Raw genomic sequence first — 22,333 nt, 5'->3', positions numbered from 1 at the left:
GCTTTTTCCAATTGTGTCCACTTACCTAAGCAATGTGAGGACTCCGCAAGAAAGAAAGTAAAATTTACTGTGCGAAAGATATTTGCGTAACCTATGTGATAATAGCAAATTAATCTTAATGTCTTGAAATAGATGATGTTATTTTGTTCATGTAACAATTTATATATCTTTATAATGGGGTGTCTACCTTTCTAATCTAGGTGCTTTAAATTAATTGATTCCTTTAGCTTTTTTCTGTAATAGCAAATATTTTGGTTATTTTACGAGGAAATAAACAACATGCGACGATCGGCATAACTAAATACTGTGGCAAATAAAGATTTAGCTGGGTTTTTTTCTACTTAGCAATGAGTAAAGTTTCGCTATGACTACCTTATATTTTGCCACTACAATGCATATAGCATTTCGAAATTTTTACGAATCTCATATAATGTTATTTTAAAAAAGAGCATTATATTCATAAACATATTGCAAGATTATCATATTGATGATTTTGAATAAATTATTTTCTGTTAAGGCATATGATATATATTATGTTGAGTTAATAATGGTTTTATTAAGGGAGTTCTTTTTCCATCTAAGGCGTTAGTAAAATGGTAGGTAGTTTTTTTGATTGGATATGTTAATGAGACCATGAAGCCCGATTATTTCTAAGAAAGCATATCAATTACTAACCACTTTGATGCGCTTCAGTTTCACTGATTAAGCTATCACCAGCTGACGACGCTCTAGGAGATTGACGGCTTGCATCCAAAAATGACGATTCTGAACCTAAGTATTATTGAACGTTAGCTTTATTATAATAATAAACAACTGCATTATGCGAAGAAAAACTGTCATTAACAAATGCATAATGTTTGGAATTGCTGTATTTACAGTGGTCAATTTATAATTAAACTCGGGCGTATTTGGGGGTGAGTTTATAATATGGTTAAAAACCTCTTAATTTTTTCGGTAGAAAAGTTTCAATAACATCATATTTATGTTGGGATCTATTTCAGTTTGTATTATATGACAAATAATATTTATAAATCATTAAAATCAGAGTAAATCAATAAAATTAAGTTTTATATAATAAAAAAATATTCCAAATTTACACATTAACATAAGTTACTATTTGTGAAAGAAAAGAATGAAAAAACAGTTGGAAAGCTATTCAGATATAAAAAACTTACTTTTAGGTTGTAGCCCAGTATGTTTATCAAAAGTACTTTCATCTGTTTTCACCCTCTCTTTCATTATTAAATCTACAGGGGATGGTGGCGGCGTCTTTGAGAACTTTGAGGAAATATCTAGAACCATTTTTAATTATTAGGGGAATCAGAAATGGTTATTACAGTTAGAATAGTATGTCACGAAACTTACCTTGAACTACGTGACTCTTATCGATCCTTATAAGAGCGCCTTGAGCAGAAATATCTTCTAGTAAGTTTGAGCATCTTCTATTAAGTTCTGATATATCAGGTACATCTGTCTCATCATCTTTTTCATCAATATATTCTTGTTTATCATCAAATGTAAGCTTTTTCTTAACTTCTGAATCCATAGCTTCAACTGTCATTTTTGTATCCATTGATCCATCAGTGGCTTTTGCCTGATCATGGACTTCCAATAAATCCTCAAGTAAATCTTTTTCTATTTCTGTCTTATCGGATAATTTCGTTTTATCGAATGATTTTTCTTCGGGCTCACTAAATAATTTACTTTCAGTCATAATTGAGGTTTCTTGCGAAGAACTAGTTGAAATATGAATAACTTTAGATGTTGAATGTTCTTCTTCGATATATTCTTTACATTTGCTGATACCATCCGACGCATCTGATGCAAGTGTTTTAGAGAAGTCAAAAGACGATTGCTCTTCAGAGAATGTTTTTTCGTCGATTGACCTCGAAGATTCCTTAATACTGTCTATTGAAGCTTTTGAATAGTCTTTAGTGAGATCTACAGTAGAATCTTTAGAGAGCTCATTAGTAGCAAAGTCTCGTGAAGTGTCCTTACTATCTATTGATGATTTGGAGTAGTCTTTGGTTAAATCAACAGATTTCTTGGATAAATCTGGGGTACCTCGATCTTCCAACTGATCCTCAATTCTGGATTCATCTTTCGTATCTATAGAGGTTTTTGAAGGATCTTTCACTAAATCTGCTCCACTTATTCTAGATAAATCTGCTGAAGTTGCATCTTCTAAAACGGATTTTTGGTCCTCATCTGAGGATTTAGTTAAAGTTGAGATAACTGTTGTAACTGATGATTCGGTTGTAGATTTTGATACTAGGTCAGACCGTAGGATACCTTCAACAAAGTGAGTTTTCTTTTCAAACTTATCAGTAAACTTGCCATCATCGTCTTGCTGAGCACTAGAGCATTGCGCAGATTCATCTTGCTGACCTTTGTCCTTAAAAGCAGTCACACCATAAGCTTCAGCATCGTCGTATTTTTCTCCATCCTCAAAGTATTCAGCCTGGAAATTAAGTAATTATACATTATTAGCATCTTTTTTTCACCAATACTTCTATACTTCTATTGATCATCACTTAATATCACAGAACATAAATACTAGCGTAAATGTATGTTCTAACTACATCGAGCCTGTTTTACTAACAAAGAATGTGTGCTATTAAATAGTTTCATTTGCATTCGTCATGAAAGATTAGTAGCGTTGAGAACCGTCAGATATCGGTCCGGACTTCTGGAGGTGCTAGAGTGAAGACCTCAAACTGGATATTTTCCAGAAATGCAAGCTGCACAAAACTGCAGCGTATGGAAATTTTTACAAAAGACTTAAGTCCAACAGAGAACTTCAACATTATACTTTACATCATACAAGTAGTCACTTGTTGATGATGTTAACATTCACATATAATTTATGCAAGTATGGATACGTGATAAAATATTCTCGAGAGTGACACGAGTACATCATCATCATTTTAGCCATTACCGTATCCCAAAGAGCCACACCAATACAATTAAAACTCAGTCCTCAGCATTATTCATCTATCTTTTATGAACTAAAAAGATGTTTACAGGCTTTATATTAAAAATACCTCTTTTTCAGGAAAGTCGTCAGCGTCATCGAGTGAATCAGTACGAATTTTCTTTATATCAAAACTAGAAGCGGGAAGTTTTCCATCAATGTCTGATGTGGGTTCAATGATTTCCAATACTTTTGCTTTATCCATGTCTAAAGAACAAAAAGTTTTGATATAAAATTCAATATTATATTTAAAAATTAAATAACAGAATAGCAGATGACGATGCTACATTGTAGGAAATTGGTCTACATTCGATCAAGATTTACTGAATATTTCACTAGTATAAACGTGCGTATATAGCCAATTACCATGCGGGTCTAGCAAAAACTTGAGAACAGGTTGACTTCTACGCTTCTTAACTTAATACCGAGATGTTTAAAAAAAAAAAATAATAACTCGAAGGCAGAATAATGAAAATTAGTAATTTTGTATGAAACTTGATAATTATAGTAAAGTATGTTTAGATTGACGTTATTCGCTTATGAATTTTAAAACAATCAAAACGGTTTTATATCACTGGATCATCTAGCCGGCTATAAAAACGAATCAACTATATTTACCTGATTCCGAATCTGTATAAATTTGTTCTTCTACTTCATCAGGTGAACTTTGAACTGAAAATGTTCTTGGTTGTTTTTTCTTTGGCATTATTATTATTTCGCCACTATCTCTAGAGAGCGACTTGATTAAACCTGGCCTCTCTTTGGGAATACTTTTGTCTTCAGACATGACAACTTCTTTCTGGTCTAATATAGTGTCTACAGGATCTTTGCCTGCTGCTTCATCTAAGTAGCCTTCAACAGTTTGAACAGCTTCTTCTATAATAGAGTCAACTGAAACTTGGCCTTGTAATTGCTCTTCTGCTTTTTCTTCAAATCCAGGCTCATCAGATGATATATCTAAATCTTCAGATGCCTGTTTAATAATTATTTCTATATTATCAGCCATTTGCTTCATAGCTGAATCAGATTTTTTCATTTCAGTTTTTAAATCATCTTCCTTAGCAGTTTGCGAGATATCAACAACTAATTTCTCTCCTTCATCTTCCATTTCAACTTCAGATTCTGCAATCCTTTCAAGAGATATGGCCGGACTAATACACGAATGTCTTCGCTCTTCTTTTTGGGGTACTTTGGCATCATAAGACCTTTTTTCAGTTTCAAGTATTTCTTTACCGATAATTTTGATATCTTTGTCAAGAACAGGACTTCGTGCTGTGACAACTATGGTTCCTTTTTGTAATATGTCATCTATTACAGGTTTCACTTGTTCTATAGTTATATCCTTATGACTAAAATCTTTTGACACAGAATCTGATATTTTACTTATAGAATCAACTGCACTTTCTATAAAGGTAATTTTCTGTGAAGCTTCCGTCTTATCTGGTTCGGATATAGTTTGAAATTCCGTTTTTTGTTCAGTAAACTCCTTCGATTGTTTTACAGCAGTAACTTTACTGTCTTGCTCAACTGTCTTTATGGACTCTGATACTTTTGTTGATATATGTCCTTCTCCTGAGGGTAGCTTTGTTACTTCAGTAACAGTTGTTTCGATCTTTTCTCCCATTGGAATTTTAGTTTTCTTAGTAACAGTGGTTGTTGTTATGTTCTCACCTGCAGAACCTATCTGCGTTTCTTCTTTGGTATCAATTATGGTATCTTTTTCATCAGTTATATCATCCGATTTTAATGATATACTTGTTATTTTATCTTTATTATCAAGACATGAGGTTTCAGAAGCTGCGGTAGCAAACACGACTTCTTTATGGGATCGAATACATTCTGATACTTTTGTTGTAACGGTTTGTTGTCCAGAGGGATATTTAGTTGTAATAGTAACGGAAGTTTTCACGGCTTCCTCTCCAGTTGGCAGTATTTTCGTAACAGTCTTAGTCATCGTAGTTATTTCTTCACCTGATGAACCTACTATCGTATCTGTTGTGGTTGATACTTTTTCATCTTCAGCAGGTATCTCACTAATTTCTCTTTGAAATCCGGGTGTCATAGAAGAACTCGAAGTTGTATTTGCTTTATCACCACAACTATCTTGGTGTTCGATTTTTGGTGTTTTGTGGGTCTTAATAGATTCTGAAATATGTGTTGACACAATTTCTTCTCCAGAACGATATTTTGCAGTTTCAGTTACTGTAGTTCTAACATTGTCTTGACCAGAAAAACTCTCTAAATTTTCAGTAACAGTACTTAAAGTGATTTCTTCTCCCGACTCTCCTATTTTACTCTCAGTAGCTGTAGATATTTGCTTATCCTGAAAGATCATAGTTTTTTCTATCTCCGGTATCATTTCATCGTTGTGACATGAAACACCTTCTAGTTCTTTCTCATAAACAGGTTTTTCACCCAATTCAGTATCATCCGTTTTTGATTCTAGGAAAAACTCTGTGTCCGTTTTCTCTTTTGACGTTGTTTTTTTGCCAACTTCTTCAATTGTGTCTTTCAGAACTGATACTTTTTCGTCACTTTCATCACCTGGCTCTGTCAAAATGGTAGGTGCTATTTCTTTTGCATGAGAAGTTGAAGTTTCAGATTGTTTCATGCGTACAGATTCTTTACCTGCTAAATATTTATCTTCTAATGTAACGACTTTTTCTGGTTTTGTTTCGATCGTTTCTTTCTCAAGTGAGGATATGTTATCGGGCGCAGGTGCAGTTGCTTTAATAGATTTGATAGACATTTCTATGTGTTCACTTTCAACTTTTACAGATTCTGTCAATGAAGCAAACTCTTCTTTATCAGATTTTTCATCAAATGTAGTTTTAGATACAGGGAATATTAGTTTTTCAGATTCTCCATTTACAGTTGGTACTCCTTCAATAATACTAAGAGATTCTTCTAAAACGTCATCTATTTTATGAGATTTAATATTTTCTGATACTTTAACGGAGACCACTTCTTTACCGGATGGATATTTAGTGGATTCAGTTACCGTAATTTTTTCAATTTCAACTCCTGTAGATCCTCCTGAAACTTCAGTGATTGTTGTTATAGTTATTTCTTCACCTGCTGTTCCTTTTTTATGCTCTGTAACTACTTTTTTATCATCTGATACGTTTATTTCTGGCTTCGCCGTTATTGTAATTGATTCTAAGGGTTCAGAAGAAGACATTTCTTTAGATTTAATAGATGATGAAACATCGTCACTTTCTTGTTGAATCAGTTTTATTTTATCATCCTCAGTTTTGACTTTTGTAGTCGTGTCTATTTGTTCAATAAGTAATTTATTTTCACAAAAGTCCGCTTCACGTCTTATCTGCTCTTCCCGTTCTCGACATAAAAATCGGTTTGTTATTTGTTTGTCTGGAATTAAGCTGTAAAAATAATATTAAAAATAAATATTTACTGTATCGTTCTTAAAAAACAATAACTTGTTATCCATTAGGTTTACCTAGTTTCTTCTATATGTGGTAGTTTGTGAACGTATTCGGCAACATGGTCTTCGGGAAAACCTTCAACGTCATCTAATGAATCCCCATGAGTCAATTTAGCCAATTTTAAAAGATCTGCTGGTTTTTCTGGAAAAATGAAAACTAAAAATAATTTATCATGAAAATAAGAAATAAACAAAAAATTATAGATTTTTCTTACCAGACGCTTTAATTTTGGTTTCAGATTCTTGCCTACTTCCAGGCGTTTCTTTAACATTTATGTGTGTTCCATGCATTCCTATGTCGTCTTCGGATTCTTCAAAGGTGTAGTCCCTAGATTCAGTAATGCTGTGTGCATCAGAAAGTCGTTTTTCCTCTAGCCGCAATTCACTTACGGAACCCGATCCCATAGAAGTAACGGATTGACGCTTAGCTTCCTCGGCTTATTCCGATGAAAAAAAAAAAAAAAAAATATTTAAAGACGTTTAAATATTTCTAATTCGATTTATATTCTTAACTTACCTATGGCTACATAATCTCCTTTGAGCGAAGTGACATCAACTTTTTCAATATCTTTGAATGTATCAGGAACAGATTTTGTGATTTCTTTAGGTTTTTCTTTATGTTGCATTAAATTATCATCTTTAATGGGCTCTTCTTCCGAAGAAGTCTTTTTATCAGTAACCGCATCTTCCGAGCTTATTCTGTCAGATATTCCATCCGAAGATTTCCTTTCAGACATTTCAATTTCTCTGCTGCTTTCAGATGAAATCTTATCCGATGGCTCATCCTTCTCAAATGATTTTTCAATGTCTTCTGCTTCCGTCACAATCATTTGAAATTCTTGTTTGGCCACAGGCATATTTATGTCTTTTAAATCACTTAGTTTCGATATCGATACTGATTCAGAACGGGAATGGCGTTTAGGTGCCATTTTCTTAAAAACAACGTCTGATTCTTCAGGTTCGTCTAATTGTGTTGAAGCTGAATCTGAATCTTGCTTTTGTGATTCCAAAACTTTTGAGTCAATTTTAATTGAAGTAAAACCAATACTTTCCTCAAATTTTTCATCACCAAAGCCACTGCCAGAGTCAGCTGTTCCTTCATACTCTGCTCTTTCATCAAATTCAGATGATGATATTTTTGCTTTAATATCAGATTGATCTGATTTTAAAGAGTCTGCTTCTGAGTGACGTCTGGAATCTGTGTGATCAGAGTCCTCTAAAGAATCCGAGTAAATACGTTTAGAAAAGAAACATTCTTGGACAGAGTCATCTTCGGGAACAGTTTCTATAAATTGTCTTGCTTTAGCACTTATAACAGGTGATTCCTTGGTGAGTACCTACAATTAATTATGATAAGCAATTTATAAATTTAAAACGATGTAGCAATTATAATTTAAAAAAAATACCTGTTCAGTATCTTTCGGCGTCAGAATGGTTGTATGGATTTGCGCACTATGTTCAGTTTCATATTTCAAAAATTCAATTGTTTGATCTCTGCTAGTTTCTATGATACTTATTTGTTCCTCCGATTCAATTATTCTTCCTTCTTTAAATGGTCTTTCGGATGGTGGCTTGTGTGCAGGACTCATACCTATTTGATCGTCTAAGTCTGAAAACTGTGAAGCTTCATCTAGCGAATCACTTCTATGTTTAGAGTCTTTCGAATAAATCTGTAAGACAAACACCCTTGTTAATACAAAACAACTGTACAATTTTAAATGGATTTTATTATATTAATTATAATTCTAATATGACCTTGGATTCTGTTTGAGAGACATAACTAACATCTCTTTCGGTGCTTTGTTGCAAATCAGCTAAAGAATCAGTTTTGTCAATGCCAGATGGTAACGGAGATTCTTGAGAGACTTTTCTTCCTTGAGTATCTTGTATGTCAGAACCAACAGAATCCGTCTTGGTATGTTTGCTTAAATCTGACTTTGTGCTAGCTATAGATTGTTGAGCTTCAACCTAAAAATATTAAAGAACATTATTATAGACCAACATTTATACAGCACAGATATATTAAATTTTAGTATTTAGCTCTATAGAATCTTTATACCCTTTCTTTAGTTTGTTCTTCCAAAGAAACATCTTTTTCTTCTATTATGTTGGCAATTTCTTCATCTTTTAATTTTTCATCAGTCAATAATTTCTCAATTTCAAGTTCTTTAATTATACTAACTCTGTCATCATCCTTTCTGTCGTCATCATCATCAGTCTTTTTGTCCTTCTCACTACCTCTCTTTTTAGTATCCAAAGTTTCCTTCAAATCAGCCACCCTCTCGAAAGTGTCTTTGTACGATTCAAATTTGAATTTTTTATCTTTTTCAACTTTAACAGTAGTTTGCGACTCAGTTTCTGTCTCTGAGTCAGTTGATTTCTTTAAGAACTCGCTATCTTCCTCAGATGAAACTTGTACAAGAGTTGAGTCTGTTCTCACTGTTTTAGGAAATTGTTTATACTGATCTTCATTTTTTATTTTTGTGTCAAACCTTTGAATTGTTTCTTTTACAGATTTAACAGTTGTAGTGTGCTTTTCCGTTTCAATTATAATTTTTTGACTCTCTAAATTTGATAGCTGTTTGGCTTGGTCTCGAACAAATGCTTGAGTATATTCCAATCCATGGTCTTGCTCTTGCGTATGCCTTTTCAAAGCTTCTTTAGTTAGTTTAACGGTTTTTGAGGTATCCATAGGGGGTTCTTTCGATATTTTAATTTCAAATGCATTAATTTTGTCCTTTAAAGTAGCTTCAGCTACGTCTTTCTCTTCATCTGTAACCAAATCAGGCGATTTGTCGCCATCATCCAACTTTTCTTCAACTCTAGCACTGTCGATTTCTTTTTGTGAAATAGATTCCTTTGTAAAAGTTTCTATTTTAGTATCGATGCTTTTTCTAATTTCCGCCGTTTCGGTAGTTATTGATTTTCTTGGCGTAATTGTTACATTCGAGAAATCACCGGATGGGAATCTCATTGATTCGTTGCGCATATGACGTTGCAAATGCTTAGGTGTTGGTTTAGCAGGTGAGGCAGGGTCAAATTTTCTAAACTGATCAACAGTTCGTTCTTGCTTTATTTCTTCTTTACTTAATTCGACCACTTGCTCCTTATGTATTGATACTAGTTTATCAGTCTTAGCTTCAATGCCATCCGGTGATGTTTTAAAACGCATTTTTTGCTCTAATTTTGTTTCAGCTTTAGCCTAAAAATATATAATAAATATAAACGAGTACATTCATTTAAATTTATTTAAAAAAAAACATTTTTAGCTAGTCCAGTGAATAATTTAAAAAAAACCTTAAATACCTGCTGCTCGATATCTTGAAATTTCTTAATGTCTGGCTTTATTTGAGTCTTGATTTCTATTATCTCTTCTCTAAGTTCTTTCTTTTGTTTTGACGAAGGAATTTTACTCGAGCTAAGTTTTTTCGTTATTTGTTCCTTCCTTTCAGCCACGCTACGTTTGACATCTTATAAAAAAAAAAATTAGTATAACTATGCATTTTTTTTTGTTTTTTTGGCATACTTTAGTCTCCTCAAAAAATATTTATTTAAGCAAATAACATTGTATTTATGTTCTAATAATGCTTTAAATTTTTTTATCATTCCTGAATACCCACCTTCATCATCTTCGCTTTCCTCGCTTGGTGTAGGGGTTCGATCCATGTCGCTTTTGTCTACTATAGATTTTTCCTCTGGTGAATACTTGGCTTCGTCTTGATCTAAATCTTCAGAGCGTACACGCTCTGTAATCTCATCATCATCGTAAATGCTCTCTTTAAGCTTATTATCTTCTTCTGCTATAAAAAAGGTATAATTATCGTAACATTTTTAAACGTGGCGTAAAAACATATCTTTTAATTCTATAAAAACTGTTACAGTTTGTACAAGAGGTAAGGTAATTTATTTGAAATGTAAGTTCCAATGATCTTGTTTACCTTTATATGCTTCAATTTCTTCTGACGCTTGTCTTTCCTGGTAAATATTTCGCTGTATCCGACGCTCATTAGTCAGTTCTGATTGAGGAGCTATTATATCGTCCCTTCCAATACGGCATAATGCGAGCTCTATTGAGTTATCTATAAATTGCTCAGTTATTTTAATTATTAAAAAAGTGTCAATACAGATTTGAAACGACGATAAATAATCAATTATTTACTACTGTTTTTGCCAAAAAATTATTCATTATGAAAAGATTATTTACTTAAATAAATGTTTAATTGTATATCTATCTATCTCTATCTCTAATTCTTTTAAAACTGTATCTGAAAGATTCCTATACATTAAATTTATTTAATTATTAGTGTCTTCCCTTACGCCGTGGACGCTGTGGTCTTATGATTGGAGGTCCCAGGTCCGATCCGCGGCAAGAGCAATTCGGGAATTTATTGAATTGTTTTTAGTTCTGTTTGGTTTGGTCTGGTAAGAGGTTTCAGACGTGACTGGTTAACATTCTAGCTGCAAAGTGATTAAGCGGTCCAGTACGATGTCGCATAGAAAACGATTAGGAATATGTGCCATGACTGCCATAGCCCTAACAGGTTACCAACTTGTACTGCATTACTATTTTCAACTAAGTAAAATTTCAGTCAAGGGCTAACTTGTCAAACAATAAAAAAAAAATAATCAGGGGAGAATATTGATATGGAAACCAAAAAATATTTTTATTCAATATTTGTTTTTCTAAATGTCTGTCTGAATGCATAGAGTATACTAGTAGCTAACACTGGGATATCATTAGGGATATTTTCATCCCGAAAAATAATAGGGTTCTTTTAGGGTAGGGGATGAAAGATTATTTTCACACAACCTATTGTTGTGTGCGCTGAGCCTAAATTCCTCATTTTTTCCTCCGTAGAGTGCGATAGAGCTACAGCTACAGCTCAAACCGATTTAACCTTTAATAATTTGACGAGATCGACATAATACCCTATTTTCTCACCCAAAATTGATACGATTTAACTATTTTTAGCATGGAAATTGTAAGAAAAATTACGTATGGGTTTTTCTAATTTTATTTAATGTTATTTTGTCATTTAAGATGGTCAGATTTCCTAGTTATTAGCTTTTCAAGAAAAATAAATGATGATGCACTCAGTCAGGAAGAATGATAATGAATTTGCAGTCTTTAAAAAGCATTATATAAGTCAGGTAAAACTGCAGTTAAGTATAGGTCTCTGTGATCGTTTTCGTCGTTTGCCACAATTTCATAATTTCATGAAAGTTTCAAATTCAATTGGAAAGTTTCCAAAGTATATAAGACAACGTAATCAAATAAAATGTTTAATCGCATTTATGAAAAATTTGGTGAAAAATTATTGCGCTAGGGCAGCTAAGTTATAGAGTAAGGCTATGTAACATTAAGCTGCAATACTTTGGGAAATGATCCTTCATTGTTAACAAGGGGTGTTATGTTGATTTTTTAATTTGACGGTTGGCATAACAAGATTAAAAATTTCTCAATATTTTGTCAACTTTGACTTAACTATTGAGGTTGATTTAATCAAGCATGCAGAAACTGGAGGTTAAATCATTAATTGAATTAATAGTAAATTAAATTGTCCGTGACCTTTTCTTTGCTTACATAACATGGGAACATTTTCTATTCAATTACTCAAGGTAAATAATATGTCGCCATTTAATATACATATAATTGAAATGCTAAAAGAAATTAAATTTTAAGCGATTAATTATGATGTGATTTTACAAAAAAAAATTAAATTAAATCTTAATTTATATTACAAGTAGTTGATCAAATTTCAAATATCATGAATTATATCCTCATAATGAAATCAGTGCTTAGAGTATGTGATAAATATTTCGAAATCTGTTTTATATAATTTTATGAAAATACGAAGAAAAGTAAATCAAACATACTACAAAAAAGGTGATAAAAGTTTCATCATACCCTGTGCTTTAGTTCCTGATTGAGTCTTCCAGAGTTTAAGCATAAGCTGAGCCTGCTCAGCTGCAGTGATACGTTTCGCTTGTATTTGATTAACAGTCGCAACACTCACTCCTAACTCATAGGCCAAAGCGACCCAGTCTTTGCCTAATAGGTTACATATATCCTCCAATCTAAAACCAAATTGACTTGCTTAGTTTCTAATTTTATATTTTTACTGGTCTAAACACAAATAAACGATAACGATTTATTTAATTTAAAATAAATTACTTCACTTTTGTAATTGTCTTACTCGAACGCTCTCGTGAACGCAATAACGAGGCTTAATTGTGTTCTAGTCATTCTAGACTTACTACCTTCTACAATAGTAGTTCGAGTCGTGTGAGTAAAAGAGGCTAATCCCATTACGGTATTGAACCAATCTTGTTACAAGCTACGGCGACCTTGTCTCCTTATTTACTTGTCTATATTTTCTTTTAAAAATCTGTTTATTTGTTTATGGCTTAAGGTTAACAGGTAGGTCTTCAATACGTCCTTTAACAAGAATACTTAACCTACAAGTTAGTAATTGTAACACTAATTAGATTGTCTATCAAAATTATAAAAGTTTTTGCAATAAGGTCTGTTATTTGCAAATATTTGAAATAATGGATGGAACTTTATTTTTAATAAATTGCGATATTTTAAGCTATTACAACGTTAGACTTTCGCCTATCTATCATTAATTTATCCAAAAAACAATAACGTTGATCGAATAAAACAATTCTTTATTAATTTAAAACTCTAAACTTCCTGTCAATTGGCAAAGTCTGATCGATTAATATGTTTTACATTGTATTTTAATTGGTGTTGTTTTCTTTTATCGCCTCGAGCTTTTACATTATTTGGTATAATCCTACTTTATTGCAATTTGCTTTCATTTATCTTCTTTATTAATATGAACTTTTGTAACATACTTTACCTAGGATCACTTAGTCTCTGTCTCCAAGCTAGCTCCTGCTCCTCTGTTCTTCGGGGTATCAAATCAGCTGGTAATGGTGAAGTTCTATCTACTGCCAAGTCATCTGGTACCATTATATTCAGCACAGCAATCTTTGAACACAAATATTATAATCAGATGGAAGAATCATTGACCAGTAAGATCAGATAAGAACTCTCAAATCTTCTATATAAAGCTCAGTTCTATATAATCATATCGACAAGTGATTATTGATAGGAAACTAATAGGAGACCGAGAACTACCAGATCATTTTCATATTAGGGTTTTCGTAATACCTAGTACAAGTGTATTTCTGGGCGCAAATTGCGTCAGAATTCCGATCCATTGTATCATATTGAAATATTAGGTAACCGGCGTAACTGCGGAGACAAACAACATTAACAATATTTCCGCATTGTTGTGATGAACATGTGTTGCTTGTTGGAGTTTGTTTTGATTTGTTTTTATCGATACAAGTATATTTGGAGAATCATAATTATAGAATAATTCATTTCCAATATCAGCGATACATTTTTGTCGTTATATAAACTGAAGCCAAATTGCTGTTTGAATTGCTGTTTGGATTGCTCATTTGTCATACTCTGGTTAAATAAAATTAGTAGTATGACTTTATCATAAGATAAAAAAAAAATCTTACCGGAGTAGGAGAGGGCTCTCCCTTAGGAACTTTCGGATCCCTCATAAACTGGCAGCGGCAAATCGGTTCCAAATCCTGTGTTTTTATCATAACCGGGAAAGCCATTCGATTTTCTCTGAATGCTCGGAAAGGTATTGACAGTTGTTCACCCGACTTTGCCACCGGCACAAGATTTCCACCAAACTCCAAGTGCACCGATTTGCCTTCATGTACCTAATATTTTAAATACTAGTTATTTTAAAAATAGGAAGCTATGATTCTCGCTTAGAAAAATCTCTTTTTTTAAGCATTTCCGAAGTTGGACATTGTTAGATAGTTGCAAGTTATTTTGGGGTCCCTTTTCAATAAGAGACCCAAGAGAATTAAAATATTTGTGCATTGACAATTGTTTTCTCAAGCGTTATATTTAATGTCAAATAAATATTGTTGAACAAAATTAGTATTTGTTTTCTGAGCTACTCTAACAATTTAGTTTGTCTTTAAAATTTTCTCTATCTATTTCGCAATGTGTGCTGTGTCTAATATTGTAAGATTCTGGCTTCAATCTGTGTCAATTCGCAAAGTTATAGTTTATTACTTGTCTTAGCTCTGGTAGTAATATTTAATATGACCGTAACAATTTTGTGAGTTTTCACTATAATGCCTAAAGCATAGTTATTTTTGTTTGTGTTTTCCTATTTTTCTTGAAAAAGAACTCGAGGAAATAATTTAAATTCAGGTAAAATTAAGTCTCATTTCTTATTTGTTATTTATTGAATTCCAAAACTCAAAATAACTTAAAAGTCCCGCAATCTCTTCTAACAATCCTCACCCTTACAGTGCTACTGCGGAATACAGGCCTTTCCTCTAAAATTATCTCTGCTACGAGGTGAGAGAGTTTTAAAGCAAAGACCAACCAAGCTTCAATGCGTAGGTTTCAGCGTCATGATTTTTTGCCAGTAAATATTATAATTGATATTTCAATATTGTGTCATCAGTTGCCAGAAAAGCAATGATGTTTTTTATATATTATTTGTTTATGCATAAGCTTCACGTAAAATTTACCTCAACATCTCGACTTTTGGCCACTTGAATGAACCGCTCAATCCTCTCCAGAGCTTTATCCTCTTTATCATCAGTGACGCAGAACATTCGTAATTGGGCTTGAGTTTCATCTGTTCGTTTCGCATAAACTACGAAACGTGCCATAAACGGTACATGAATGGCTTCCCTAAAATTTTTTTTATATTTATTTTTATTTTTATTAATTAATACATAACATTTACCAAGTATCAGACATATCTATAATCTAAATATATCTAGCAATTATTTATCTAAGGAGTCTTCTTAGATTCTAGGAACTTCTAGATTTTTCTTTTTTTATATTATCTTCTAATTCTTCTTGTATTTCTGATAAGGTATCTATTTTGATTTTTAATTAGCAATCAATTTTATACTTATTACTTTCATATATACATATTTTTATAAGAAGAAATTCTTATCTTGGAACCTTCTTACCTGTACAGTTCAGTAGCCATTTTAGTAGCATCTTCCACATGGCGACAATCAATAAGCCAATATCTCGCTGACACAGTTGTTGTGAAAGAAACACAATCGTTAACAAACGTCAACGGAGTGTTTTCTGTCACATCCTCCCAATGTGCCCGATTGGTTCCTCCTGTTGCAATGTTTTTATGATTATGAAACACTTAATCATTTGTACAGTGCATTTGGTATTTAAATAATAACAGATTTTAAATTTCAAATAACTCTTTTTTATTCTAATATTGCTTTGAAACATTAGCTACTAAGGCAGTTTAGCTTTAAGGCTTTTTTCACCTGCCAATTTTTTTCTTTATAATCATTATCGCAAAACATGCAATAAGCGTTAACAGCTATATACTTTTTTATGTAAAATTAATTAACATTACCTTTCTACTATCTAATTCGTACATATTAACAAATGTTAAATAAAATTTAAATATTTGTTCAATGTGTTACTTAAGTTAGAGTTTTTGTATTCTATGCTTAGTTTAGTAGTAAGGTTCAAGATAGGTTAATAAAGAATAATAAAATAAAATATAATGGTTCCAAAACGGCCTATAGCAAACACACAATAAGCAAGTACGACATACCATAGAAAAATAATAAATATAACGTACCGTGTTTTACTTATTATAATGGTAAAGTGAATTAGGATTTAAAATACTTTAAAGGTATGTTACTTAAGCGTTGTGCTGTATATTTGAAAAATAAATTAATGATACAAAAGTTTTTGAATCAGTCGCTGATAAATTTGGTCTGATTATCGGAAAATAGATCTCTCGAAGGACGATCACTGAAACAAAAGTAATTTGAAACGAATACTGAACACAAAAACAAAAGTGACCTGAACGGTGTGATAATGACAAACACAAATGAAAACATAGAAAAGATGGAAAAGAAAATGAAACTGATAGGCCGTTTTGGAAAAGAACTTGATCAAATACAAGCAAAATAATAAAATTCGGATACATTAACGTAGAATTATGGAATGTGAATGGTGTATGTGGCATCGTGACGTCACGATGTTTTGTCACACTTACTCATACAAACCGATATATTTGTGCTTAAATCTCTTATAATGTGCTTATATTGTATTGAAAAATTGTCTAAATATCCTCGTAAAATCTTTCACTAAACCGAGATTAGGTGATATAAACTGCTGTGCATATTGTTTCTTTTTTAATTTAAGATTATTTGTATATGATACAGAGTGAACGTGATCGAAGAAAGCAAATCTGTCAGCCCGTGCATAGAGGTAGAATGAATGAAAAGCAAGATAATATGGAAAAGCATTCAAAGTGGTAGAGGGGAAAAATAATGTAATTGATGCCTATACTAACGCCTCGCTGTATAGACACCAATAGAGTGATTGATGAATGAGAAAAGTAAAAATTTAAAAGGACAAATAAAATTGAATAAAAACAAAAACGTGAAAATTAACTGACAAATAATTTTTTAAGGTTACTTGTATAGTATGTCTAATTTTTTTTTTACCTTCGAGAGATCTTTTGCGAAATACCCCTGTTGGTGCGCGCCGATTAGATGGTAGCGTATAATTTAACGCCACATACGGTGAGCGTGCAACACACACAAACACACGAACAAAGACAATGTAGACACGCACAAAACGCACACATAGGGATATATCCCATTAGCTGGTGTGTATTTGCTATAAGCGCAGTTTGAAATATATATATATTTATATAGATAATATCTTAGTGAGTGTCGCCCTGACTTGAATAGTCCTTAAGATTTGTTATGGAGTCAAATAAGAAAAAAACTAATCTATAGTATAATTTTCAGTTAACATGCTTATCCCTTTGTCTATGGATTCGGGATAATCGTTATCTAGTAATATCAATTTCCAAAATATAACTACGATAGTCAATTTTTGTAATTCAAGTATAAAGAACAAAAAATCTATTATTAATACTAATCGATCTATAGTTTCTTTGAATATTCAAAACTATATGACTGTTGTATTACATACTATTTCTACCGACCTATGGAGCTTTATCTAGCCAATTTACAGTAGACGTAAAGTTAATGGATTTGATCTATGACTTACTACTAACGTGTTGTAATGGAATATTGGTATACCTATTGTTATATAATATAAGCAAAATGTTATTGCTCAGCCTAAAATTTCGATAGCCTTACATTACTTACCTTCGGTTGAACGCCAAGCCATATTATTCTATTATTAAAATTGCACAGCAAATAAAAGCCATACTCCATTGCAACACTTCACATAATGTTTTAGCCACTGGAAACATCGTGAATTTTTTTTTTTAATTTTTGTCAGGTGATATTGTATTCCAAAGAAATAATAAGATATACAGTATCAGGAATCTTGTTTACGAAACGCAGAAACACATTTTCAATAGGAACTTTTAATTAATAAATAAATCTTAAATTTTTTTTCCATATGTTCATTAAATTACAATTTCAGTAAAGTTTAGAATGATAAGTATTTCATACAAACGAGATTTGAAATGGATGGAATTATATAATTTTTGGAGCCTAAATCAAGGATGCGTTTAGTGTCTAATATATCAAAACTTTCTGAGCAGGATTGACTTGATTAATAATTCTTATGTTGCTTCCAGTGGCTAAAATAATTAGCACAAAAGTAATAAATGAGATAATTTTAGTCATACCTGATATGGAGCACAGAAGCCTTAAAGTTGGTGCTGACGATGTGCTGTACTGGTTTGTCATTCCTTGAGTATGAGGACGAGGAGCTGGCATACTAAGAGTGATCGCCTTATGGAATTTCCTTCTTCGAGGTTCTACAGTAACTACTGGAGATACGGCTACGCCGCGGCCTAAGAGTTTAGCCGTGAGTTCTGAGTCTATAATTTGAGCCTGCAAAAGGTATACAGGTGATGATGTTTCTGATTTAAGTACTTTATTAAATGCAACAATGTTTCTCAATAAAGACCAAATGCGAGATCCAGGTGTTTTTGAATAACTTGCGGATATAATAAGAAGCGTGCGGACCTAGTTTAAAGGAAAAGCTCATCAGTTAAATCTCAAATGTTATGTTTTTGTATAACTACCTTCCAAAAACCTTTTTGTTTAAAAATTTCAATAAAAAAATTAAAACGAGACTTTTACTTACCAAGCAGTCACATAAAGCAGTAAGTTTTCTTGAAGAACTAATGATTAATTTGTTAACATAATATAAGAAAAGCGTAAATAGCTTTTTTCACGATAAGAAACCATAAAATAATATGTAGTGTTGGGAAAGTTACAGACGGTGCGTTAATAAGCGGACATTAACTTGATGAAATCACAAGTAAAGCACAGAAATTAATAAAAATCATACAATTAACTCGCATCATACGAATATTTCTCACACATGCGTTTGTAAATCAAAATGCAACACTTTTTTTATCAAGCTTCAAGAGAAAAATAATATTGCAAACAAAAATAATTTCCACCATGCACATCTCACGTTTGGTCTTTAGGAAATAAAATATCACAATTTCACACAACATTATATCAGTTCTCATATAACTCAACCTTATGGAACATTACCCAATAAATTTAGCAGAATTCTTAAAAATAGTACACATCACAACCTAGCGGTTATACGTCAATCCAAATATTAAATCACACTTAGAATTTATATAAATATATTATCAAAATAATAAAGATAGTATTTTTTGTTGTTAAAAAAATAACGTTAAGAACACCTGATCAAAATTAATGCGATATAAATTATCTACAGGCAAAGTTTTTGACAGTAAACTTTTTGCTTCCAAATATGAAGAGAAAACACAACATTCACAAATTTGTTTTAGATATTTCATAAAACATAAATTTACTTAAATATACTTTACAAACTACGTTCTTGCTTTTGTAGCGTTTGCTAGATTTTTGGCATTCAATTTAAGGACCTCTTTCATAATATATACATAACATAAGATTACTCCGATTAAAAATCGGTTAAATTTTCTTATGAAACAATTTTTTTTTTTGTGTTAAAAGCTTTTGTTTCGAACCTGGATATGGAGTAAAAACGTAGCTTTTGGACATGTCGCAGGTATATTACTTACTACATAAAAAGGATGTCTAAGGACTAAACTTTATTACAATTGCACTGATTTTTCTTTTTAATTTATGGTCTTTATACCCGGATAATGAGTCCAATCAATTATTTATAAGATAAACATAAAACAAAGAAAAGTTTTTACGACACAGAACCGATACATTAAAAATACTACATAGGTAGCATACCGGTAATTCACTCTAACCTATAAATAGTCGGATAGGTATTTCATTTTAACAGATAACTAGTGTAGTAAACCTTTTTTTAATATTGCCTATGGATACTCTAGACCAAATATATAAAATGGGCCGCCATGATTGTTAGACAATAAAAGTGCCGCCGTGTGTATAGACAAAAGAGGACTTAAATTCATTCTTAATTTTTATTTGTGACAGTAAAAACTGAGTTCAAACGCATGCTATATCTAACCTAAAGACCAACAAGAGATAACAAATGCATTTCAATTTTGCAGCGCCACGTGTGAGAAGTAAGTATAACTTTTATGTGATTTCATACAATTCAATAACCGCTCATAGTGACAACAAACGATTTGATTCATAAATTTTATTAATTTTTTTTCAATCTACAATTATAATATTTATTAAGTGACATACTAAATTTATTGGGTATAATCATGAATATACGGTTAACGTACATTTTTATGAATAAACTTATGAATAATGGTGGTAACTTTTATGGTAACGATATGTAAAATATAATTATTTTTGAAAATGAAAAAGATTTACAGAATAACGGTCCGTAAATATTATTTAAATTGGGTAAAGAAAAAGTAAAAAACCTACAGACTTATATTAACTTATGATCTAACACCGATTATTGAAAAACCATCTAATACATATGCTCAAATTGAGCAAACATACGCAAACCTTTACAATAAGGTAAAATAATATAATATTGAGTGTGTTAATAATTAAAGTTTACTGTTGAAGATTTGGTAGAGCTATGTTCTTCGTCCCAACTTGGAAATAATAGATTTGATTACGTAGATTAAACCAGTTTTATTATAGTATAGTATATTTTGGGAACTCTATTTAAAACTGCTCTTTTATGGACTCCTTGCACGTATACGAACAATGGAAGAAACTTATACGAAGTAAGCACACTCATATGCTCCGCCCGCCTTCAGCAACGCTGCTAAGATGCAAAAACGAATACAAGCGGTCAATTAACCCAGTCAACTCACACAGAAGTAAGCCGCTCATTAACTAATTAATAAAATTTGTTCTCTGATATCATTCCAAATAAATTTAACATGAAATGTTATGTTAATAATTGTTACTTAACAATAATTCAATTTAAAGTCAACATCTCCTGAGGATGTTCCGGTTTCGGAGCGACTCATGCATAGGGTACATTGTCGAAGATTGATTTGATGTGGAGTATAAAGATTCAAGAAATTATTACATCACACAGATTCTGCTTCTCGCGGAGTAAGTACAGCAAATTAAGCATTAAGCTTAATTGCATAATTTACCATTGAATTCCGCATAGTAACGCTTGCTTCTATCCAATAGGTTTAAATTTAACCGTTTAATTAAAATATTTTATTCGACTAACTTACCGTTTAAATAAAACTATGAAAAAATTTCTCGTGTTTTGGCTGTAACTAAAAATGATGACTTGCGTTAGCCATAGGGCAGCCAATAAGAAAAGACAGATTTTACGCTGCCTTTTCAACGCTGCAGTAAGATTTTGTCTACTTCAAAATCTACTGTAGAGTATTATGTCATTTTAATTGAATAAATAATAAAGGAACGCCTATAAATTTGCACTAACTGTGTGGAATTAATTTTATTTTGATTGTAGATCACAATATTATATAGCTTAATTGTATAGTAGTTTAATATGAAAAAACCTTTTAACTTAGGAAATAAATTCGTATGGTGAGCCGGACTTAATTCGTAAGTAACATTTATCAGTTAACCCAAAAACAGTACGCGAAATATCATAATTCATTCAAATATTCATTACTAATCACTCTTTATTTTATTATTATTGCAGCATAGATCTTTAACTATTACTGTAAACAAACACCCATAACTACGCTACCAATATAAAGAGTTATAAATAAGAGTTAAATAAACATGCTACTACAGCTTTAAAATCGCTATGGAATCCATCTATCCTAGACAAAGACGAGGAAGAGATATCAAACACATTGCGAACTCGTTCATTAATGAAGTCTGCGTTCAAAAATTAACAGTGCGTTTAAAATTAAAACATGTTCCAAAATCAAATTAATAGCAGATCTTAACGAGTTCTTTACGAGGTATTTTTCTACAAGGAAGAGTAGGAAAAGGTAAGCACAGCTAAATTATATCTGCCATTTGTATATTGTATACTTAATTAATTTTTAATTTCGGGCGTTAGGAAAACAAGTTTTTTTTCCCCACATGATTTTGGCTTCCTATCAGTGGCTTGCACAATATCTTCGACCAGGGTATGCATAAAGCAGGAACATGGCATAAATAGACAAATTCCCCTCCAATACGAGTTATATAAAATAATCTGGGTAGGCAGAGCTTTTGTGCATGTATGAAGTGCACGCCACTGCCTCATAAAAGATGTCACCCAGGAACCTTGGCTAAGCTTAAACAGCATTTTAACTCTTACTGGTAACTCTTTGTGCTACTTAACTAATAATAAATTTCAAAACCGCATATTTGATACAAATCGTAATATAGCCCATTACATTCAATAATTCAATACAACTTATGTATTTATGGTCAATTCCCAATAATATACCTATGCGTAAAGGCCAAAAATAAAT

At 31.9% G+C, this 22,333-nt stretch overlaps 1 protein-coding gene across 6 annotated transcripts in view; it reads right to left on the bottom strand.

Moving 5' to 3' along the window:
* Nucleotides 1-22,333, bottom strand: part of LOC120634551 (ankyrin-2-like) — an 83,631-nt gene that overhangs the window by 10,526 nt on the left and 50,772 nt on the right. For 4 of the 6 annotated variants that reach the window (XM_039905242.1, XM_039905245.1, XM_039905247.1 and 1 more), the window contains exons 26-45: nucleotides 18,146-18,353; nucleotides 15,459-15,618; nucleotides 15,006-15,171; nucleotides 13,962-14,174; nucleotides 13,286-13,416; nucleotides 12,328-12,497; nucleotides 10,358-10,498; nucleotides 10,040-10,219; nucleotides 9,726-9,889; nucleotides 8,479-9,621; nucleotides 8,175-8,387; nucleotides 7,826-8,089; nucleotides 6,937-7,756; nucleotides 6,635-6,856; nucleotides 6,435-6,561; nucleotides 3,593-6,357; nucleotides 3,045-3,181; nucleotides 1,366-2,461; nucleotides 1,176-1,292; nucleotides 676-771 (exon numbers count right to left, since the gene is read on the bottom strand). In XM_039905242.1, coding sequence (XP_039761176.1) covers nucleotides 676-771; nucleotides 1,176-1,292; nucleotides 1,366-2,461; nucleotides 3,045-3,181; nucleotides 3,593-6,357; nucleotides 6,435-6,561; nucleotides 6,635-6,856; nucleotides 6,937-7,756; nucleotides 7,826-8,089; nucleotides 8,175-8,387; nucleotides 8,479-9,621; nucleotides 9,726-9,889; nucleotides 10,040-10,219; nucleotides 10,358-10,498; nucleotides 12,328-12,497; nucleotides 13,286-13,416; nucleotides 13,962-14,174; nucleotides 15,006-15,171; nucleotides 15,459-15,618; nucleotides 18,146-18,353 — 8,533 coding nt within the window. The remainder of the gene's footprint in view (nucleotides 1-675; nucleotides 772-1,175; nucleotides 1,293-1,365; nucleotides 2,462-3,044; nucleotides 3,182-3,592; nucleotides 6,358-6,434; nucleotides 6,562-6,634; nucleotides 6,857-6,936; nucleotides 7,757-7,825; nucleotides 8,090-8,174; nucleotides 8,388-8,478; nucleotides 9,622-9,725; nucleotides 9,890-10,039; nucleotides 10,220-10,357; nucleotides 10,499-12,327; nucleotides 12,498-13,285; nucleotides 13,417-13,961; nucleotides 14,175-15,005; nucleotides 15,172-15,458; nucleotides 15,619-18,145; nucleotides 18,354-22,333) is intronic. The other 2 variants (XM_039905244.1, XM_039905246.1) reach the window with 2 other exon arrangements.

This window comes from Pararge aegeria, chromosome 24 (assembly GCF_905163445.1).
Source record: "Pararge aegeria chromosome 24, ilParAegt1.1, whole genome shotgun sequence".
Lineage (NCBI taxonomy): Eukaryota > Metazoa > Arthropoda > Insecta > Lepidoptera > Nymphalidae > Pararge > Pararge aegeria.
The sequence above is the reverse complement of the archived record's forward strand: the minus strand, read 5'-3'. Positions and strand labels throughout refer to the sequence as shown.